The sequence below is a fragment of the Pyrus communis genome, chromosome 1 (assembly GCF_963583255.1).
Source record: "Pyrus communis chromosome 1, drPyrComm1.1, whole genome shotgun sequence".
Taxonomy (NCBI): Eukaryota; Viridiplantae; Streptophyta; class Magnoliopsida; order Rosales; family Rosaceae; genus Pyrus; species Pyrus communis.
In genome coordinates, this window is record NC_084803.1 from 1,100,931 (window position 1) to 1,120,990 (window position 20,060).

The window sequence follows — 20,060 nt, forward strand, 5'->3', positions numbered from 1 at the left end:
ATAGCTTGCATGGTGTTCATATTCTGTTATCTGTGTTTTGAAGTTTTTCTCCTCGAATTGGGTTGATTGGTTGTAATTTCCGTCGAACAAACAGCTTCAACTGATAGCCGTTTGAGTACATTCGGACATGGATCTGTCTTGAAAATGCTATTGGTTACAGCAACCGAGCAACTCTCGCGGCTGATACAATTCTGCAAGATATGTTAAGTTGTTAACAGATTATGTGGAAGGACAAGAAAATATAAGAACAGGAAAGATTATGGAGAGGGGGTAATGCCTTCTCCACCACGGCGTGTGAGTTTGTCGCGTGACACGTTCCTTGCTGGAAACTCCCACAAGTTCCAGTAGGAGTTCCGAAACTTGCAAACTTAATGCTCGAGATAGACTGCCCCGGTGCACACTGCAGATGAACCTGTGCTTGGTGAAGCGTTTTAGAATTTTCATTGCCCTCAACATCAAAATTTTCGACATTTGGGTGGTTCTCATGTAAGTCACCACAAACACCGGTCACTGATCTTTTCACAAGGGTAATCTTCGATGGATCTCCGCCTAGTTCCTCAAACACTACCACCAAATTTTGCGTCGGCTTTAACCATGAACGAGGAACATGATACCATTGTTGAGTTGGTTGGCCACAGCCAAGTTGACATTCCGTGGGACGGAATGTCCCAATGTAACTGCACGAACTGCAGTCACCTTTGGCATAAGCCATCCAGTATCTACCGATGCTCTGCCCATTGATCCATACTTGTCCCTTTCCCATGCTACTCATGTCCAACGCCAATGGCTCATTTCCTCCGGGTGCATTGAAATAAGCCTGCACAATCCAAGACAACGTTTAATTTAGCCTCCAAAGCTTACTGCCTGACTAGTTTTCATCACTATCTCGAAATCCTTACCTTGTACCATTTCAACATCTGCTTGGCTTGGGTAGCTAGTGACCCCCGGATCCAATCAACTGATGAGGCTCCGTTTGGAGAGACTAAATTCATTTCTTCTCCCTTAAGGCCGACCTGTTTGAAAGATTTTACTATGAGATTCAAACCTCAGCGAAAAGTAGAGAGGGTGAGAGTAACAAGTAACAGAGATGTATTTTTGGGAGGTTGTCTGACCTTGTAGAACCACTTCTGCGACGTTAAGTCTTTCTTTCCGTGGCCAAGACCATCCAGAAAAACCGGACCTTGGATTCCTGTTTTCCATGACTCATAATGCAACCCAACATTCTTCAACACCGAAACAAAAAGTTTATCAGTAACCAAGTTCATTAACGGGCATCATCGTTGAGTTTACGTGCACAATTTTACATTCGGAGTCAATGAGCTATGAGTAAGACACTAACTGGTAATCCAACAGCTATGCTGAGCAGTGCAATTCTGTTTATTCCAGCACGGAGGTTGACTGGTTCAGCAAATGTGAATTGCCTCTGCTCCCTAGTTCCAAACGCCGAACCTATAAAAAATTATGATAATGTTTTTGTTCTAGTCAAGAGTAAATTCCTGCTCGCTGTCAGAAAACAAAAATTTCACAGCATACCTGAATACTGTCCGTTGACGAAGACATGGAGGGCATGACCAGCTGACTGCACAGTAAGAGTAGGCTTTTTTCCTCCGCCGAGGTCTGATGAACTGATGTCAACACTGAATAGCATGCAAACCGAGATGTCAAGTATGACGTAGATTAAGAAACAATTTTTGAAAGAAAGGATTGTAAGGCTGCTCACTTCGTCATGTACCACAGATAGTCACTAGTATCTCTAGTAACATTTATCTGCTCTAGAAGTCCAACAGCCGGTATGCTTGACCCATCGTTTAGAGAAGAGATATCTTCATCGTAAGTCTGCCATGAAAACAACGGACTGTTCGTCGGGATCATCTGCACGTGTGACGTTTGAACTCCCACCTTGATGAAAAGCCAGTTGTATCAATAACTTGAGATACAGAGATACAAATTTATGGATAAAAGGACTTGCAATACAAGCGCCAACATCTTTACTTACCTTTGCGGTGTTGAATACTTCATTCCTGCAATCAGGAAGGATGCTAACAGACCAAGGAGGCAAATCATAGTGCAAGTTATTGAAATTCACTCTTGCTCCTGTTGAATGGAAGTTTGAGAGAAACGCTGCGCATCTTTTTGGTCCTGAATTGAATACATAAGCCTGGAAGATAACCGAGACATGAACAGATTTTTCCGTAAGGTTGATAATGTAGTAGAGATCGTCCAATTGAAGAAATATGTGCATTCAAGAAGCCAAACCTGATGATAGGCTCCTAGTGAAGTGACGGTAGGCTCTGAAGAGAGTAAAGAATGTTCACATAGCTTGATAGCCTTGTGAAGCTCCTTCAGATGACCATATTTAGGTTCTCGGATCAAACCTAAAAACAGTTGAGGGGTGATGTAAGAGCTCAAGACAGAAATCGAAATTCACTGTATTTTGAATTTTCATCGAAAATGTTTAGACTTTCATGCTAAATTTGTACCATATTCATCAATGGGAGCATCATAGTCGTAACTGGTTGTAATGAAGGGGCCTCCAGCTGTTCGTCCGAAGTTTGTTCCTCCATGATACTGTCATAAACCACAAATGGCGAAACTCAAATTTTGAGCCGGCACATATTAGTCTTTTAAAACTTGGAACTGACGGACAAGGAAACTAACCATGTAGTAATTCACATATGAGCCACCCTTCTGTATGAATCGACCAACTGCGAATGCTAAATCTTGGACAGGTCGATGGTGAATTGTGCCACCAAATTCTGTAAACCTAATAACATTTTGTTGCATTGAATTAGAAGAATGAACATGAATACATCCAAATTCCGACCATGGGTTAAGATCGACTTACCAGCCGCTCCAAGCTTCCGTCCACATGGCAGGCTTGTAAGGTTTGTTGGGAGTGAATCCATCACAGTAAAAACCGTTGCATGCATTTATCTGTAACCAAGACATAATCAGTACAATAACATTGAGCGAGGACTATAGGTATCAGGGTTATCCAATCCAATCCAATCCTAGCACACCAAGAAAACCAAAGAGAACAAGATGGCTAACCATAGGGTCTGGGGCATCGTCTTCCTTGCACATTACCCATGGGACTCCGGTATCCAATCCAACCGCCATTTGAGCAGCCCAGTTAATGTAGTTATGGCCAGCAGCTCCCAATGCCTTGCTCTCCGGTCCATACTCATTCTCAATCTGCACCACACAAAGTTCAAACATTGAATCGAACAAGTTCATCAATGAATTCAAACATTTCGATAAAATGTACTCGAATTCCAGCAGATCAAATTGACCAAAACTGAATACATTACCTGGGAAAGGATGATAGGACCACCTTGTGATGCAAATAGCTTCTCATCTTTCATCATCTGGACAATCTTCTGGGTGAACCCTTGCATTGCCATCTTCAACCAAAAAGCAAAACAAAGAATGAAGTTTCAAAGTTTTTTCATTTTACAAAGCAATATTCTAAACTACTGTAGAATCTACAAGAAGGGGACGACGAGCACATTGCTTTAACCAACTGACCTAACCCGCGTCTACTAGATCCATGAGCTCTACAGTTAACCCTCTAATTTCATCACATTCCAACAAAATCTAGAGCTTTCAGTAGAAATTTTCAGGAAGAAAAATACCTTAAATGGCCCATTATCTGTCCTGAAACTGATGCCGGGTACATATTTCAGCCAAACAGGAAATCCTCTGCACAAAATGGAGTCAAACTTTAAGCACCCAAGTTTCAGATAACAAAATAAATGAATAAATAAATAAATATCAGAAAAACTAAAATAAATAAATACTTCTGAAATTTGAAGCATTTACTCCTCACTGTATCAGACAGAACGCAGATATAAGTATAACTATAGCAAAAAAAATATAACAAAATAAATAAATAAATAAATAATGAATGGGAAAGTACGGTACCCAAAATTCCACTCTGCACAAACATAAGGCCCAATGCGCAGATGAAGAAGGAGCCCTGCTTTCTCTACTGTCTTTATGAACCCTACTAGATCGTATCTCCCCTCAAAATAATACTGAGATACAAAAAAAATAAAAATTCAAGAAACTTAAATAATTTTGAGTGAAAAATTAACAGGACTAGTAGTAAAATTAAATAGTACATTGCCAGGAGAAGGTTCATGTCCGTTCCAGAAAACGTAGGTGTCGATAACATCCAAGCCTCCATCTTTTGCCTTCTGTATGAGGCCTTCCCACATCTGCAGCAAAACCCAATTCATGATTTGTCAAACATGCACAAAAAATATCACAAAAATCACGTTTTTATGATTTTGGGATGGTGAAACAACGGCAAGTGATTTCCGCATACGATATTTTTTGTCCATGCACAGTACTATATTCTTGAATTTTAATGAAATATTAAAAGAGAATCGAGCGAAAAATAAACAGTAGCGTGCATAATGAGAAAAAAAAAACATGCGGAAATCATTTTTCAGACAAAAAAATGAGAGAGAGAGAGAGAGAGAGAGAGAGAGAGATACTTCAGGGGTGCTTCTGGGATAATGAATGGATCCAGAAATGAGTAATCTTCTCTGGCCATCGATGAGAATGGCCTTCTTGTCGTAGGTGACGGTGGTGCAGTGGATGAGCTCAGAACCCAAGAACAATGCCATCGACATGAACAAGACTAAGAGCTTGGAAACCGAGTGAGTTCCCATCTCTGAGAAGTGAGAATGTTGGAGGGAAATCTAGAAAATGTGTATATGTGTGTGTGGAAACTGGAAAGGTGAGAGAGAAGGTCTGAGTTTAAATTCTGAATTCTGGTCCATAAAACTCTGCAGTGACAGGATGACATTGACAGCAACACTGAGGTTTTGGTTTCGATTGTACTTAAATAAGCTGTGTGATTGTTACTTTTAACCACATTGTTAAATATTTGGTGGGTTCAGCTGGGAGGTGGAAAGTTTAGTTTAATTAAGCAATTATTGAGTTTTAGCTTTTGGATTGTTAGGTAATTGGGATTAATATATTTTTTTATATTTTGTTTGGAAAAATGATACTAATATATTATCGATAGCGTACTAACACTTTGTACTGGTTAAATTTGATTTAGATGTATGAGTGCGACGTGGGTGTTTTTTTTATTGGGAGCTTAATTCTTTTCAATTGCTTTGATGGCGAACAATATATTTGCTTGAAATAATAACCACCGATGATCTGAACTTTGTTCGTCTAATCCATTAGTGATCTTACCAGTTATCCTTTACTTCGTGATTGTATAACGTTCCTTTATCAATGGCACTTTATATCAATCTTTGCTGAAAAAGATGAACGACTTCCATTTCATAGTCGGACTAATTAATTAATTAGTTACTAGAAATGATTTTATTTTGAATATGACAAAACACAAACATATATTATTAGTCTTTAAATCTCAGTAGTTGAGGTGGATTAGGCTCATGATGAAGCCACATACTTTTAAAATCATGTAAAAACAAAATCTCATGCTTTCTTTCCCATGCCCATATAATGCATTGTAACATTTGATTCAAAAAAATGTGGTGCCCCTCTATAATCTCTTTTTAATTTTCGATCATCAAATTGAATGAATTGTAAAAAGATAAAAATGTGTGGGTAGATACCACCGCCTTATGAACAGTCTTGTCTGTGCAGTTGTTTGCTTTGCTAGCACCTACCCTGCCCTACCAAAGCCACATCTCATCAATTATTTAACATATTATGTATGCTTGTGACTCCATGAGTAAGCAAAAGCCTTGTCTTCTATTCTATATGTCCCATGGGTTTACTTACTGCACCATGTGATCTATCTTTGTTTTCTTCTATATTTAATATGACATTATACAATACACTTCTCCTTCTACATTTTAAAACCCAAACCCAAACCTTTTTAAATCCAACTATGGTGGGTTGGTTGGATGGTCATGAACTCAAAAACAACTTATATAAAACGAGTTTTTTGTTACTGTTGTTTCTTAATTTAATAATTAATGTTTTACAAAAAGAAACTTAAACACAATAATGCAATAAAAATGGCTCATGTAAGTCTTTGCTCGTGAGCTAGAGAAGTCATGGCGTTTCACTAAACAAATCATGCGTCCTTTCTATTTCTTATTACGTAAAATTAAATTAATTATAACACACAAATATATACATCCAATGACACTCAAAATCCACCGATTACCAACTATAGCTCGCGCACGTGCATATATGCACCGTCGCATTTGAGATTCTAATAATACTGTTTAGGTTGATATAAACTCTGCACCATCTTACTTTCTACCTGTCTCCCACAGATATTAAAGGAGTATGATTCTCTCTTCTTTTTTTCCTTCTCTTTCTTTCTCCTCATATTTGAACGGTCATGGTTAAGCCACGTCAACATCTTATATTAATTTTTTATAATAAGAAAGGGAAAAAAAAAAGAAAAAAAAAAAGAATGTGAGAGGAGAGGATGAAAGGGGATGAAAAGAAGAGGGGAGATAATCCTAGTCCGATATTAAAAGGGACCTGGCTTCTCTGCCCTTCCAGTTCCCATACACTGTCATCTTCTCCTATTTGTGCGGTCACGGTTAAGACACGTCAACATTTTATATCACTATTGTTTTTTGTCTTATTATTTTTATAAAAAAATTAATATAAAATATTAACGTGATTTAACCGTGATCGCATAAAATATGAAAAGATAGAAGTGTACGAGAAGCAGGAGGATAGAGAAGCCGGATCCTATTAAAAGGGGAAAGAAAGGAGGTTGGATGAAGAAGAAGAAGACTGAGACAGCGGGCGGGGGCCACCAGTGCTGATCGAATTTTACGAATTCTTTCCTTCTTTCTGCGACACTGGTCCACGCCTTTGACTCCTCACTCGCTTTTTTAAACCCTACCATCATTTTATTTTTATTTATTTATTTTTTGTAATTTTAGGCAAACCTACTTAACTTCGGTTTCACTCTTTTGGGTTTCATTTAATATGGTCGTGATTATTGTTGGAATTTGGAAATTCCTAAATAAAAAAAAAATGTATAAAATGCTTTTCATATTTTAAATAGTAAAAACAATGATTCTCTCTTAGTTAGGTTATGAAAGGTGTAGAAAAATGTATGTAGGCTAAAAAATATATTTGTTATTGATACGTGAATGTGGAAAAATGGAAGAGAATGTTTTTTTCTCATTATGTTTCTCTACAAGATTACAAGGATATATATACATGATACAAATGTGTAGGTAGGACAAGGTAGCCGTCCTAGTGTGTAGGTAGGACAAGGTAGGACGGCTGTAGAGGACAAGGTAGCCGTCCTAGTGTGTAGGTAGGACAAGGTAGGACGGCTGTAGGACGGCTTGACGGCTGTAGGACGGCTAGTGTGTAGGTAGGACAAGGTAGGACGGCTGTAGGACGGCTTGACGGCTGTAGGACGGCTTATTCTTCCAATAATAATATTATATACAATTACACAAGGACTCCAACCATATTCCTTATTTGTCTAACACTCCCCCTCAAGTTGGAGAGTAGATGTCAAGAACTCCCAACTTGCGTAACATACCCGAAAACTTTTCTTTCCCAAGAGGTTTGGTAAACAAGTCTGCCAACTGTTGTGCCGTACCCACATGCTTGGTCTCTATTGTGCCATCTACAATCTTATCTCGTATAAAGTGACAATCCATCTCAATGTGACGAGTTCGTTCATGAAAAACAGGATTGGCAGCTATATGTAACGCTGCTTGATTATCACAAAATAAAATGGAAGGACCATCCAAAGGAATGTTCAAATCCTTCAACAAAAAACGAAGCCAAACTATCTCGCAACAAGCACCTGTCATGGCCCTATATTCCGCCTCTGCTGAAGAGAGCGAAACGGTTTTCTGTCGTTTCGTCCGCCAAGAAATCAAAGAACCGCCCAAGAATACACAATACCCAGTAGTCGAACGGCGAGTGATAGGGCAACCTGCCCAATCAGAATCACAAAACGCAGTTAACTTGGTCTGGTTGTCAGAACGAAATAATAAACCTTGACCTGGAGTAGCCTTCAAATAACGAACAATACGAAGCGCAGCATCCATATGAGATATTCTTGGCTCGTGCATAAAACGGCTTAGAACATGCACAGAATAGGTGATATCCGGCCGAGTGATAGTGAGATATATTAACCGACCTACTAATCGTCGATACTTTTCAGGATCCTTGAGAAGTTCTCCTTTATCAGATAATTTTGTGTCATCCATAGGAAAAGCAATGGGTCGTGCTCCCAAAAAACCATAGTCCTTGAGAATCTCTAATGCATACTTGCGTTGAGAAATATAAATCCCTTGTTTGGAACGAGAAACCTCAATACCCAAAAAATATTTTAAATCACCAAGGTCTTTTATCCGAAAATGATCATGGAGAAAAGACTTCAGAGAATTAATGGCACTAGCATCATTGCCTGTAATCACAATATCATCCACATAAATGAGCAAAGCTGTGAAAGAAATACCAGACTTTTTAGTGAACAATGAATAGTCAGCTTTGGATTGTTGAAAACCGGCAGAAATGATGGCACTAGTGAATTTGGCAAACCATTGGCGAGAAGCCTGCTTAAGACCATAAAGTGACTTGTGAAGGCGACACTCAAGATTCTCCCCCTGTCGCCGAAGACCAGGAGGATGAGACATATAGATTTCTTCATGTAAGTCACCATGTAAGAAAGCATTATTAACATCAAGCTGATGAAGAGACCAAGACTGACTAGCAGCAAGAGCAAGAAGACAACGCACCGTAATCATCTTAACAGTGTGAGAAAAAGTGTCATGATAATCAATACCTTCAGCCTGAGTGAAGCCTTTAGCAACCAAACGAGCTTTGTAGCGGTCAATAGAGCCGTCGGAATTGTGCTTGAATTTGTACACCCACTTACAACCAATGAGAATTTTGCCAGGGGGCAAGGAAGTTAAAGTCCAAGTACCATTAGCATGTAAAGCTTGAAGCTCCTCAGTCATAGCACGTTGCCAATTGGGGTCAGTGGCAGCCTCGGCAAAGGAGGAAGGCTCCACAGTCCGACTGACAAAGTTAATGTAAGAAAAATGCCTGGGAGAGTAACGGTGATAAGAGAGAAAATTACAAAATGGATATCGCGTACCTTGTGTAGAACCGGGTTGCGAAGTCGAAGATGGGTGGGATGACAGAATCACCTGCGAGCAAACTTAGTCTTTTAAATAGGATGGAGGTTTATGGGCACGGGAAGAGGTGCGGGGAAGGGGAGGATTGGTAGGGATGTCCGTGGGTAAAAGGGTGAAAGGTAAGGAAGTAGCGCGGGGGGGGGGGGGGGAATGAGGGGATGCCGAGAGGGCAGGGGCATGGGGAGGAACGGGTAATGGGGCAGCAAGGGAATATGTAGGAGGCGTGGAAGGGGAGGAAGGTGGAGGAGGGTGAGGCGTCGGGGCAGGAAGGGGTGGGTTATATGTAAAGTCCAGAGAGGGTGGGATGGGTAGGGTAGGCGAAGAGGATGGGATAGGAAGGTGAGAAACGGCATAAGGGAAAGTAGTTTCGTGAAAGATGACGTCTCGACTAGTGAAAATGCGGTGATTGTCGAGATCGTAAAGGGTATAGGCCTTTTGTCCATGAGGATAACCGAGAAAAATGCAACGATGAGCCCGAGGGGAAAATTTGGTGGTGGGAGTGACAGAGGTGGCATATGCCAGACAACCAAAGACGCAGAAGTGGTCATAAGATGGGGTTTTCGAAAAGAGAACCTCAAATGGGGATTTATGATGGAGAAGACGGGTAGGGAGACGATTGATGAGATAAGTAGCGGTAAGAACACATTCCCCCCAAAACTTGATAGGAAGATGGGATTGAAAACGAAGGGCGCGAGCGGTTTCAAGAAGATGACGATGTTTTCTTTCAACAACGCCATTTTGTTGGGGGGTATAAACACAAGAAGTTTGTAAAAGCACCCCATGATCAGAGAAAAAACTACGAAGAGATAAAAATTCACCACCATTGTCAGTACGAATACATTGGATGGTAGTGCGGAATTGGGTAGTGACATAAGCAAAAAAATCCTTAATTAATTGTTGAGTGTCGGATTTATGTTTCATGAGGAAGACCCACGTAAAGCGAGAAAAATCATCCACAATGGTTAAGAAATAATGAGCACCAGAAAGAGAAGATTGACGATTCGGGCCCCAAATATCACAATGAATTAAAGCAAAAGGGACAGTTGAGGAAATTGAACTCAAAAGAAAAGGTTGACGAGTTTGTTTTGCCAACGGACAAACATCACAAATATGACTAGAATCAAAAGTACAATTAAGAGAGCTAGATGCTAAAGCTTGCAAACGAGTGGAGGAGGGGTGACCAAGACGCCTATGCCAGAAGGAGGAGGGGATGGTAATGATGTTGCAGAGAGGTTGACGGGTGGGGAGAGAAGAGGTAAGGGCCACAAGGTAATACAGATCGCCACGTCGCTTACCCACACCAATCATCGCCTTCGAAACCAAGTCCTGCAAAACACACCAAGAAGGAAAGAAGGTTATGGAACACGATAATCCATCTGTAAGTTTACCAACCGATAAAAGGTCTACTCGGAAATTAGGGACACATAAAACATCCTTCAAAGTAACTGATGAATTTAAAGGAAGAGTGCCGGTAAAAGTAATGGGAGCGGAAGCACCACTAGGCAAAGAAACAGGCGGCAAATGTGAAGGAGAACGATTAACCAAACATGAAGCGGAAGAAGTAATATGATCCGTAGCACCACTGTCAAGAATCCATTGACCATGACGAGAGGTGACAGGTAACAAACCTTGGGCAAAATCAGTAGTGAGCACGGCATTGGCCTGATGAGGGGTGGTGGTGTCACGTAGAGCAGCTAGAACACGGGAGTGCTGCGCGGCAGAGAGGTCAGGCATGGCAAGTTGCAACTTCTTGGATACAAGGACAAGATTCGGGTGGTCGGAATGATGAAGGGAAAAAACACCATCGAAAGAAGAAGAGTCAGCCATGGGAACGGCAGAGAAAGCTGCCGAAAAAAAAAATTAGGGCTAGGGTTATAAACCTGCTCTGTATACCATGTAGAAAAAGGTATGTAGACTAAAAAATATATTTGTTATTGATACGTGAATGTGGAATAATGGAAGAGAATGTTTTTTTCTCATTATGTTTCTCTACAAGATTACAAGGATATATATACATGATACAAATGTGTAGGTAGGACAAGGTAGCCGTCCTAGTGTGTAGGTAGGACAAGGTAGGACGGCTGTAGAGGACAAGGTAGCCGTCCTAGTGTGTAGGTAGGACAAGGTAGGACGGCTGTAGGACGGCTTATTCTTCCAATAATAATATTATATACAATTACACAAGGACTCCAACCATATTCCTTATTTGTCTAACAAAAGGCATGTGGTGAATGTATATTTTTACTTGAATTACAAGTATTTTTTTTTTAAATTATTATTATTAAGGAAATGGGAGTTTGAAATTATGACAATAACTTAGAGAAGAGGAAGTTCAAAGCCGAACATATGGATGGAAACCCAACATTCTATAGGATATTGAACTATATACATTGAATTACAATCATGAAATGTAAACATTTAGAGAAAATATTAAGGAGATTCTCTCAAAGTGAAATTCTCTATGGACTCTTTGTCACCTCACTTTTTAACGTCAATTCTCATACCAATATTTGTGCAAAAACATGAGTTGAGAAGGATCCATGAACTTTTAAGAGTCTATTTAGCATTTTCAAACATTTATGAAAATGATGTGTGAACGGTGTGGACTATACTATTTGATACAAGCGATACTAAAGAGAGCATACATACACAAAACCTATAATGTGTGAATAAACATTTATAATTAACCACTTGAGTTATAAATCTTTATCTTCTATGTGGTAATCCATACTTTAGTCAACACGTTAATATAACCTTTTTGGCATGCGATTGTGATTTAAGTTTGATGATTAATGATTTTAAACCCAATTATTAAGCACGGTGTTGAGACCTTCTAATCAAACTAAACCATCATCATCATCATCATTTCATATCTTAAATAAAAAAAGTAGCACTTTGAAATTAACGTAGAACCAGCTGTCTACTCTAAGTCCAAAAAAGGACGAAAGAGCAGAAAATCAATGATTTATTAAAAAAAAGAAGAAGAATAATGATAGAAATTAACTTAGAGAGTGGTGGGTCGCAATTTTTTTCATTGGAAATTAATGTTTTTTAAGAAACGTGTAACGGGGCACCATTGACGGCCGTTTGTTTCCGGCCTGCACGTGAGTTGGTCCTGCGCGCTAGATCTCCGTTCCGTTTACGTCGGTGCGAATCGTTCAGCTGTACAAACAGGATCAAATCCCACTTCCATCGGCAGTCTAATTATTTTTCCCTTACACATTTCTTTTTTTATTTAGTTCTCTTTTTTCAATATAGTTTAGTTAAAAAAAATTAAAAGGACTTTAATCTAAGAAAACACAGAGTGATCATGTCAGAGTCACGATCACATAATGTTACTAATACTATATAAGTGATATCTCATAATTTTTTTTTATATAAATAGATATTATAGCATGAGCGAATCGGTAAAATCATGTCACATTACTTTTACGGAATACTCCTACCAATTTTCTCACTAAAAAGGTTACTATGGAAAGCCTGGGCCTCTGCGCACAAACTTTTTCCTGGGTTGTAATTTTGTGACAATTGAAAAAATAAAAAAGAGATCGCTGCTAGAGCACCTCTCACAAAACATGAAAGGTCGTGTATTTTGGTCATATTTAGAATCGTGTTAGTGGTATTTGGCGTGAGAACTACCATAGTTAGGCAATTGTATCAAAATTTCTCTACTCACGCATATCTTTTCATGAGAGTGCCCACTGAAAGAATAGAAAAGAGATCCTTAGTTTCCCGCAAAAGAATGAGACATCATGTATTTTAGTTCCCCTCGACTCATACTGAAAGAATGGGAAAGGAACCATTGGGCTACAATCGCCTCTCATGTTGAGGCTTGAAGCCCGAATTGGATATGGGCCGGAATAAATTATGATGGACTCCAAAATCAAGAATTAGGCCGGATTCATATACTTGTTCATTCGGGCTCAAATTTCTATGTCTGTTCAGTCATATGGGCCGGCCCATATTTCAATAATTTGATCTCAAGGATATAAATGTAATTACAACACCCTACCCACCACCTTTGACCTTCCCCGTCGCTTTCGCCCGCCGTGCTGTGGGTAGAGGACTCCGTCGTCGTTGTGGCAGTGTCTCATCTCTCATGCAGTGCCTTTTCCACCCTCCCCGTCGAACCCGATCCGATATCTACCACTTTCTGCTCTCTTTTTTTTTTTTTTTCCTTCTCAGAAGGACAAAAGTTGACCAGACGAATTGTCCCGGGTCAAAAACAGAAACGAACGTGATGAAGAAGAGGATTCTGGGTATCTTCCTGTACCAGAAATCATAATCACCAGAAAAGAAGAACATTTCTGTCTGAATTCTGACGAAATAACTAATGATTGAGAAATGTCCCATCACGTTCACATAGTACGTGTCCCATCGACCACGTACGATGCGCCATGCATACAATGCTTTCCATATATTCCAAGAAATCGGAATAAAGCACTCTTTTGCGTCACGGCGTAATCCTTTCCTCCAATGCTCAGTGAGAAATTTACGTATGTTTTTTTCTTGACACGTTTTGTAATATGTAGACATAAGGTATTGTCTTGATTCATTTACCCACGCACGCTTTGTTTTTGTATAAATACGTAGCTCAGCCATATCATTCTTCAGAGTGCAGCATTCAAGTATTCAACTGCATCCATACACTCACAAGCTCTCACCTTCTCAATCTCCTTCATTTGATCACTAATCCAAAATGGTAAGTCGGTAACCATTTATTTTGAAAATATTTTACGTGTAGGAAGTTTGGTTTTTATCAAAAACGAACGCGTATTGATAGATGTGTCGATAACATGTAGGTAAGTTTTGTTGGGGTCAATAATATTGATGACATATTGGCAATCCGTTCCACAACTGGACTAATTTGTTTTGTGTGATTTATTGTATTTTGATTAGAACTTAAATTGCTGTTGTTTATGTATAACTGACTGGTTAGAGATGGACGTTAATTGTGGCAGAGTACTGAGGGATCTGACAAGAAATCCATATCAGTTGGGCCGTGGGGAGGTCACAACGGGCTCATTTGGGATGACAGAGTTCGCTCAACTGTGAAGCAGCTGGTGATAGCTCATGGAGCTGCCATTGACTCTATCCAGATTGAATATGATGAGAGAGGAAGCTCAGTTTGGTCAGACAAGCATGGTGGAAATGGAGGCTGGAAAACTGACAAGGTTAGTTAATTAGTCCACATTTCTCCCACCCCGCAATTCCACTCGGTATGACATGCCCTAGTCAGACAGCCCCTAACAAATTTATTCTCCTGCTGCAGGTGAAGCTTGCTTCTCCAGAAGAATTTTTAACTTCAATCGAGGGATATTACGGTAAGATAAGCGAATGGGGACCGATCACAGTTCGATCTCTCACTTTCAAGAGCAACAAAAGAACTTATGGACCGTTTGGGGTCGAACAAGGAACCTATTTTTCACTCCAGGAGACAGCTTCGAATATTAAGATTGTTGGGTTCCATGGCATGTCTGGCCGGTATCTTGATTCAATAGGCGCTTACGTAAAGCCTATTGATCAGAATGAACAAAACCAACACGCGAAAACTCTGCTTCGGACACCGTTCAATTATCCGACTATTGGTACTGATCAGTGTTAGACCAAGTCATAGTCCGTGTGTGGTTTCAAGAGTTTGTGATCAAGTCAAACTGTTATCCCACAAGAGTTAGTTTAGGTTAAGACTCTTTCAGATATTCCTTTCCGTGTAAATCCAAGTTTGATCTTTCTGTTGTATCTTTGATTTTCAAATCTCCTTGTAAATAGGGATTTCAGTTTCCTGATGTAATCTGGAATGCATTATAAATACATGCAACCAATCACTGATTGGCAATGCAATTGAAGTGAGACTGTGAGTGTTTGTAAGTTTTACATGGTATACGAGCCCTAGCAGTCTAACGACACAGATCAGTTTTTTTTTTCTTCCATGGCCGATTCTAGCAACGGTGCTGCAACCCAAACCTCCAACCTCACAAATTCCACTATGAACCCCTTCTCGTCTTTGACCACAGTTGTGAATATTAAGCTCGATCGTACCAATTACCCTCTATGGTTGGCTCAGATCTTACCTGTTCTCAAAAGTCGGGACCTGTTGGGTTATGTTGATGGGACGGTTGTTTGCCCTCCCAAACAACTTTCTGGCAGTACAACTACCAATCCTGAGTACACAACATGGGTGCAGTACGATCAAATGATACTCAGCTGGATTAATGGTTCGCTCACGCCGTCTGTGCTCTCGGTCGTGGCCAGCAAGAGGACCTGTCGTGCTACCTGGGAGGCTCTTGAGCAACGGTATGCCTCTACATCCCAGAATCGCATTTTGTTTCTGCGGAATGAACTACTACAAACAAAAAAAGGTGATTTGTCGATTGCTGATTATCTTGATAAGATGAATGCTATTTCTGATAACCTTGCCCTAGCTGGCAAACCTGTGGATGATGATGAACTTGTCCAGATTATCTTGAACAATCTTGGGCCTGCTTATGAGATGACCGTGAACGCTGCTCAGGCACGTGATACTCCCATCACGTATCCTACGCTTGAGGCGCTCTTATTGACAACTGAGAGGAGGATGAATGAGCAAGCTGCTCCACTCTTGGAGGCTGCTCCTGTTAATGCCTTTGTCACTGCCCGAGGTCGTGGTGGAAGATTTCGTGGCAATGGACGAGGAATGGCTCTGGCTGGACGCGGTGGTGCTGCTGGAAACCAGCGCGGTGCCAATCCCCGCAACAATTATTTTCCTAACAGTATGCGCCCTAACTTTGCGTGCAATGGTGAAAAATTCAATAGTGCAGGAGAACGGATTATCTGCCAGATTTGTGGAAAACAAGGGCATCCTGCCCTAGATTGTTACCAACGAATGAATGATGCGTATGAAGGAAGGATCCCAGCCAAGAAACTCACTGCCATGGCCACCTCTTCAATCCCTGTTAACCGCCAAAACAATAATCAGTGGCTGCTTGATACTGGAGCCAATGCCCATGTCACTCCAGATCTTCAGAATTTGGCTAATCCAAAAGAGTATAACGGTAATGAGCATGTGGGTGGCGTAGGTACTGATTCTGGAATTTCTATTTCTCATCTTGGTTCAAATACTTTACAAACTAAATCTTGCTCATTTGAATTGAAAAATATCTTAAGATGTCCCACTGCCTCCACACATATTATTTCTGCTCACAGATTTACCCTAGACAATCATTGCTATATACTTATTTTCCCTCATTTTTTCCTTGTCAAGGACCTCAAGACCCGGAAGACGCTTTTCCACGGGAGATGTGAGAATGGCTTATACCCATTTTCAGGTGGCGGTGGACAGTTTAATTATCCTATTTCAGTGTGTGTAGGCATTCGAGTCTCGGCTCAGAAATGGCATTCACGCCTTGGGCATCCTGCCTCGTCTATTGTCCAATTTTTAATTTCAAATAAGAAAGTACCAATTCTTGGTGCTTCCAGTGTCAAGTTTTGTCAGTCATGTCCCTTAGGCAAGAGTACTAAATTACCTTTCAGTAGCTCCGAGTCTGTTTCCCAGTTCCCTTTACAACTTTTGCATTCAGATGTTTGGTGTTCTCCTGTTAATTCAGTTGAAGGTTTTCGCTATTATGTGTTATTTGTGGATGATTATTCTCGCTATTCTTGGATTTTTCCAATGAAAACTAAATCTGAGGTATTTGACATTTTTGTGAAGTTTAAAGCCCAGGTTGAAAATATGTTTAATAGTTCTATTAAAGCTCTTCAATGTGATGAAGGTGGTGAGTATAAAAGTCATGTATTTCAAACATATCTTGCCACTCATGGCATTTCCCAAAGATTTTCGTGTCCAAAACATCCTGAACAAAATGGTATTGCCGAAAGAAAACATCGTCACATTGTTGAGACCAGTATTGTCATGCTTTCTCATGCACATATTCCAAATAAATATTGGGTCGATGCTTGTTTAACAGCTACTTATCTAATTAATAGGTTGCCAACTCGTGCCTTGTCTCACAAATCTCCCTATGAACGATTGTATGCCAAAATTCCCAAATATGAAACTCTTAAAGTGTTTGGTTGTCAATGTTATCCCTGGTTAGTGCCTTACGCACAAAATAAACTCCAACAAAAGTCAAAACCATGTGTGTTTTTAGGTTACTCACTGAATCATCAAGGGTACAAATGCTTAGACTTGTCCACAAGACGAATATATTTGTCTGGCCGGTATCTTGATTCAATAGGCGCTTACGTAAAGCCTATTGATCAGAATGAACAAAACCAACACGCGAAAACTCTGCTTCGGACACCGTTCAATTATCCGACTATTGGTACTGATCAGAACCTTGCTGGCTACTCACTAATCCAAAACTGTAATGTGCTTTTTGCTATAACGCCAAAGGATGACTCCACTACTAAACCAGCTGCAGTACCAGTACCCAAAAAGCTCTCAGGGCAGTTTCTGATTCCGAAACAAGTGATGATGTAGGAACCAAACATAAGCTGGTAAGGAAAATTTCACCTTTTTCGTTAGGCTGTTGCCTTTTCGGGTTCAATTTGAAAATATGCCATCTTAACAAGTAGTTGTTTATTTCAGACGACGAATATTGAGAAGTTTCCCTCAAAAGTTGAAGGGGTGGTAGCGTATGGCCCCTTCGGAGGGACGGGTGGTGCTGCATTTGATGATAGAATTTATTCGGGGATTAGACAAATCAAGTTATCAAGAAACATCGGTGTTGTATACATAAAGGTTCAGTATGACCACAATGGTGAAGCTGTTTGGGGAGGCAGACATGGCGGGACTGGAGGATTTAAAAGTGACAAGGAGAAGAATTAGTACTTAATTAAGCTAGTCTTACAAATTGAGTACAATTTACTTTACACAATATATTATGCTGATGCTGATCCTATTTGCGTTGTACATGTATCTGCAGATAGTTTTTGATTACCCGAACGAGATCTTGACGCATATAACAGGAACATTTGCACCTACAAAGGTCATGGGGACTAGTGTTATCAAGTCCCTCACTTTCCACACCACGAAGAAGCAGCATGGGCCGTATGGAGAAGAACAAGGAGCCTGTTTCACAACCAAGCTTAAAGAAGGGAAAATCGTCGGAATTCATGGGAGGAGTGGTCTGTTCTTAGATGCTCTTGGGGTCCATGCCATAGAAGGAAAGGTCCATATTGTAGAGACAAAGACACCAACTCTCACAAATACTCCTAATATTCCCGACGGTCACACGGACCACAAAAATAAGACACCGTCACAAATACTCCTAATACTTTCACTGCAATGATCCCAAAGGAGCATGCAGGGGCAATTACTGAGATAGATAATCCTCACTGGACAAATAAACTACTAATGACAAACAGAGGAAAAGTCGACGAGCTGGTTAAGTTTAATCCGATTCCGTTAGTTGACAATTCGATATTGAGCATGTACTAACTATATTAGTAATTCTGTGTATGGCCAGGTTGCTTATGGGGTGATAAAAGACCAGCTCCGTGTGGACCGGGACCTTTGGGCGGAGATGGAGGTAGAGCATGGGATGATGGAGTGTTTTCCGGGATTAGTCAGATTCATTTGACAAGAGAAGCAGAAGGCATTTGCTCAGTGCAGATTGAGTATGATCGAAATGGTCAATTCATTTGGTCTGCTAAGCATGGAGGCAATGGAGGAACTTCCCCACATAGAGTACGAATGCTTTATCAACATCTTCATCAATTTGATTGGTTTTTTTTTTTTCTTTTTTTTTTTTCGCGATATCATAAACAACTATAATCTTAGAATCTACAGAAACGAGATTTGAACTTTGGTGCAAGTGGGCGAACATACTGACTGACTGGCTTTCTACTTATCGTTTGCATTTGTATATTTTGCAGATAAAATTGGAGTACCCTCATGAAGTGATCACCTGCATATCTGGATATTATGGTTGCATAAGCAAAGGTCAGGGACCTAAAATCATAAAGTCGCTGACTTTTTTCACGAGCAGAGGCAAGTATGGTCCGTTTGGAGAACAAGTTGGGACATTCTTCACTTCGACCGCGACGGAGGGCAAGGTGGTGGGATTCCATGGGAGGAGCGGCCTGTATTTGGACGCCATCGGAGTTCACATGCAGCATTGGCTTGGAAGTGATCAGAAAACAAGCCACAAGCCATCCCTCTTCAAGAAGTACTGATCAGATGTCTCAAGCAATAATTGGAGTTCATAGAGCAGGGAAAATAAAACAGTTTTTGACTCGTGGTAACATTTGCTTATGTGGTTTAGTAGGTCTTGATTTTTATTTTATTTTATTGTTATATTTAAGTGAGTCCAACTTTGAACTATTTTAGTCGACTTATGGTTGTGTTATTTGGTGGGATTCTGGACTCATCTCCCATCCTCTTAATTAAAAATAAGAATGTGATCAATACATGGTGATTATTTTGTTGTTATTGACATGTAATATACTCAATTTTTATTATCTAATTAATTGATGTGGTATATTGTTTTTTAAGTTGCTCTTTCCTATTTTTCTATATTTTGATTTTGTACGCATTGACACCGTTGCAAATGAAGAAAACTTGAATCAGAGCCCATAACGATTTTATTAATTTAATCTATTAAAAAAAAAAAAGAATTTCGTTGATGAGATATCACGTCATCAATTACTTTTTAAATAAAATTGTGTTGACAAATAATATCGGTAGTTATATGTTGATAATATCAACGACATGTCCATAGCTGATGGCCTTATACATAGAGTGAATTTTTGTTCACCATTATTTAATGTGGTATATACTCATCATTTTATTTATCACCGTTAGATGAGTTTGAATTTTGAAATTTGTGCTTATCCACGATACGAATCTCGAAATTCAAATTCATTTAACGATGATAAATATGATAGTAAGCATACACCACACTAAATTATGGTAAGCAAAAATGCTCCCCTTATACATAAACTTGTTGG

The 20,060-nt window shown here is 39.9% G+C and overlaps 1 protein-coding gene and 1 pseudogene across 1 annotated transcript; one reads left to right on the plus strand and one right to left on the minus strand.

Moving 5' to 3' along the window:
- Positions 1 to 16: 16 nt before the first annotated feature.
- LOC137732420 (beta-galactosidase 5-like) lies at positions 17 to 4,804 on the minus strand. Its single transcript, XM_068471733.1, has 18 exons — positions 4,503 to 4,804; positions 4,125 to 4,220; positions 3,925 to 4,037; positions 3,636 to 3,702; positions 3,312 to 3,404; positions 3,052 to 3,195; positions 2,846 to 2,934; positions 2,659 to 2,764; positions 2,481 to 2,568; positions 2,257 to 2,375; positions 1,997 to 2,158; positions 1,721 to 1,899; positions 1,534 to 1,637; positions 1,340 to 1,449; positions 1,113 to 1,223; positions 900 to 1,013; positions 278 to 817; positions 17 to 191 (listed from the first exon to the last, which is right to left on the minus strand). Exons 1-18 carry the CDS (start codon positions 4,677 to 4,679, stop codon positions 27 to 29), a joined length of 2,577 nt encoding a protein of 858 aa, XP_068327834.1. The 5' UTR covers positions 4,680 to 4,804; the 3' UTR covers positions 17 to 26.
- Positions 4,805 to 9,289: 4,485 nt separating this feature from the next.
- Positions 9,290 to 19,286, plus strand: LOC137745034 (jacalin-related lectin 3-like; annotated as a pseudogene).
- The last annotated feature ends 774 nt before the right edge of the window (positions 19,287 to 20,060 follow it).

Excerpts from the sequence above, each read along its gene's own strand:
- LOC137732420 (XM_068471733.1), bottom strand. The coding sequence starts at position 4,679 with ATGGGAACTCACTCGGTTTCCAAGCTCTTAGTCTTGTTCATGTCGATG. Across the intron at positions 4,221-4,502 it reads ATCCCAGAAGCACCCCTGAA|ATGTGGGAAGGCCTCATACA; the intron begins GTATCTCTCTCT and ends GTTTTGCTGCAG. Across the intron at positions 192-277 it reads CACACGCCGTGGTGGAGAAG|AATTGTATCAGCCGCGAGAG; the intron begins GCATTACCCCCT and ends CATATCTTGCAG.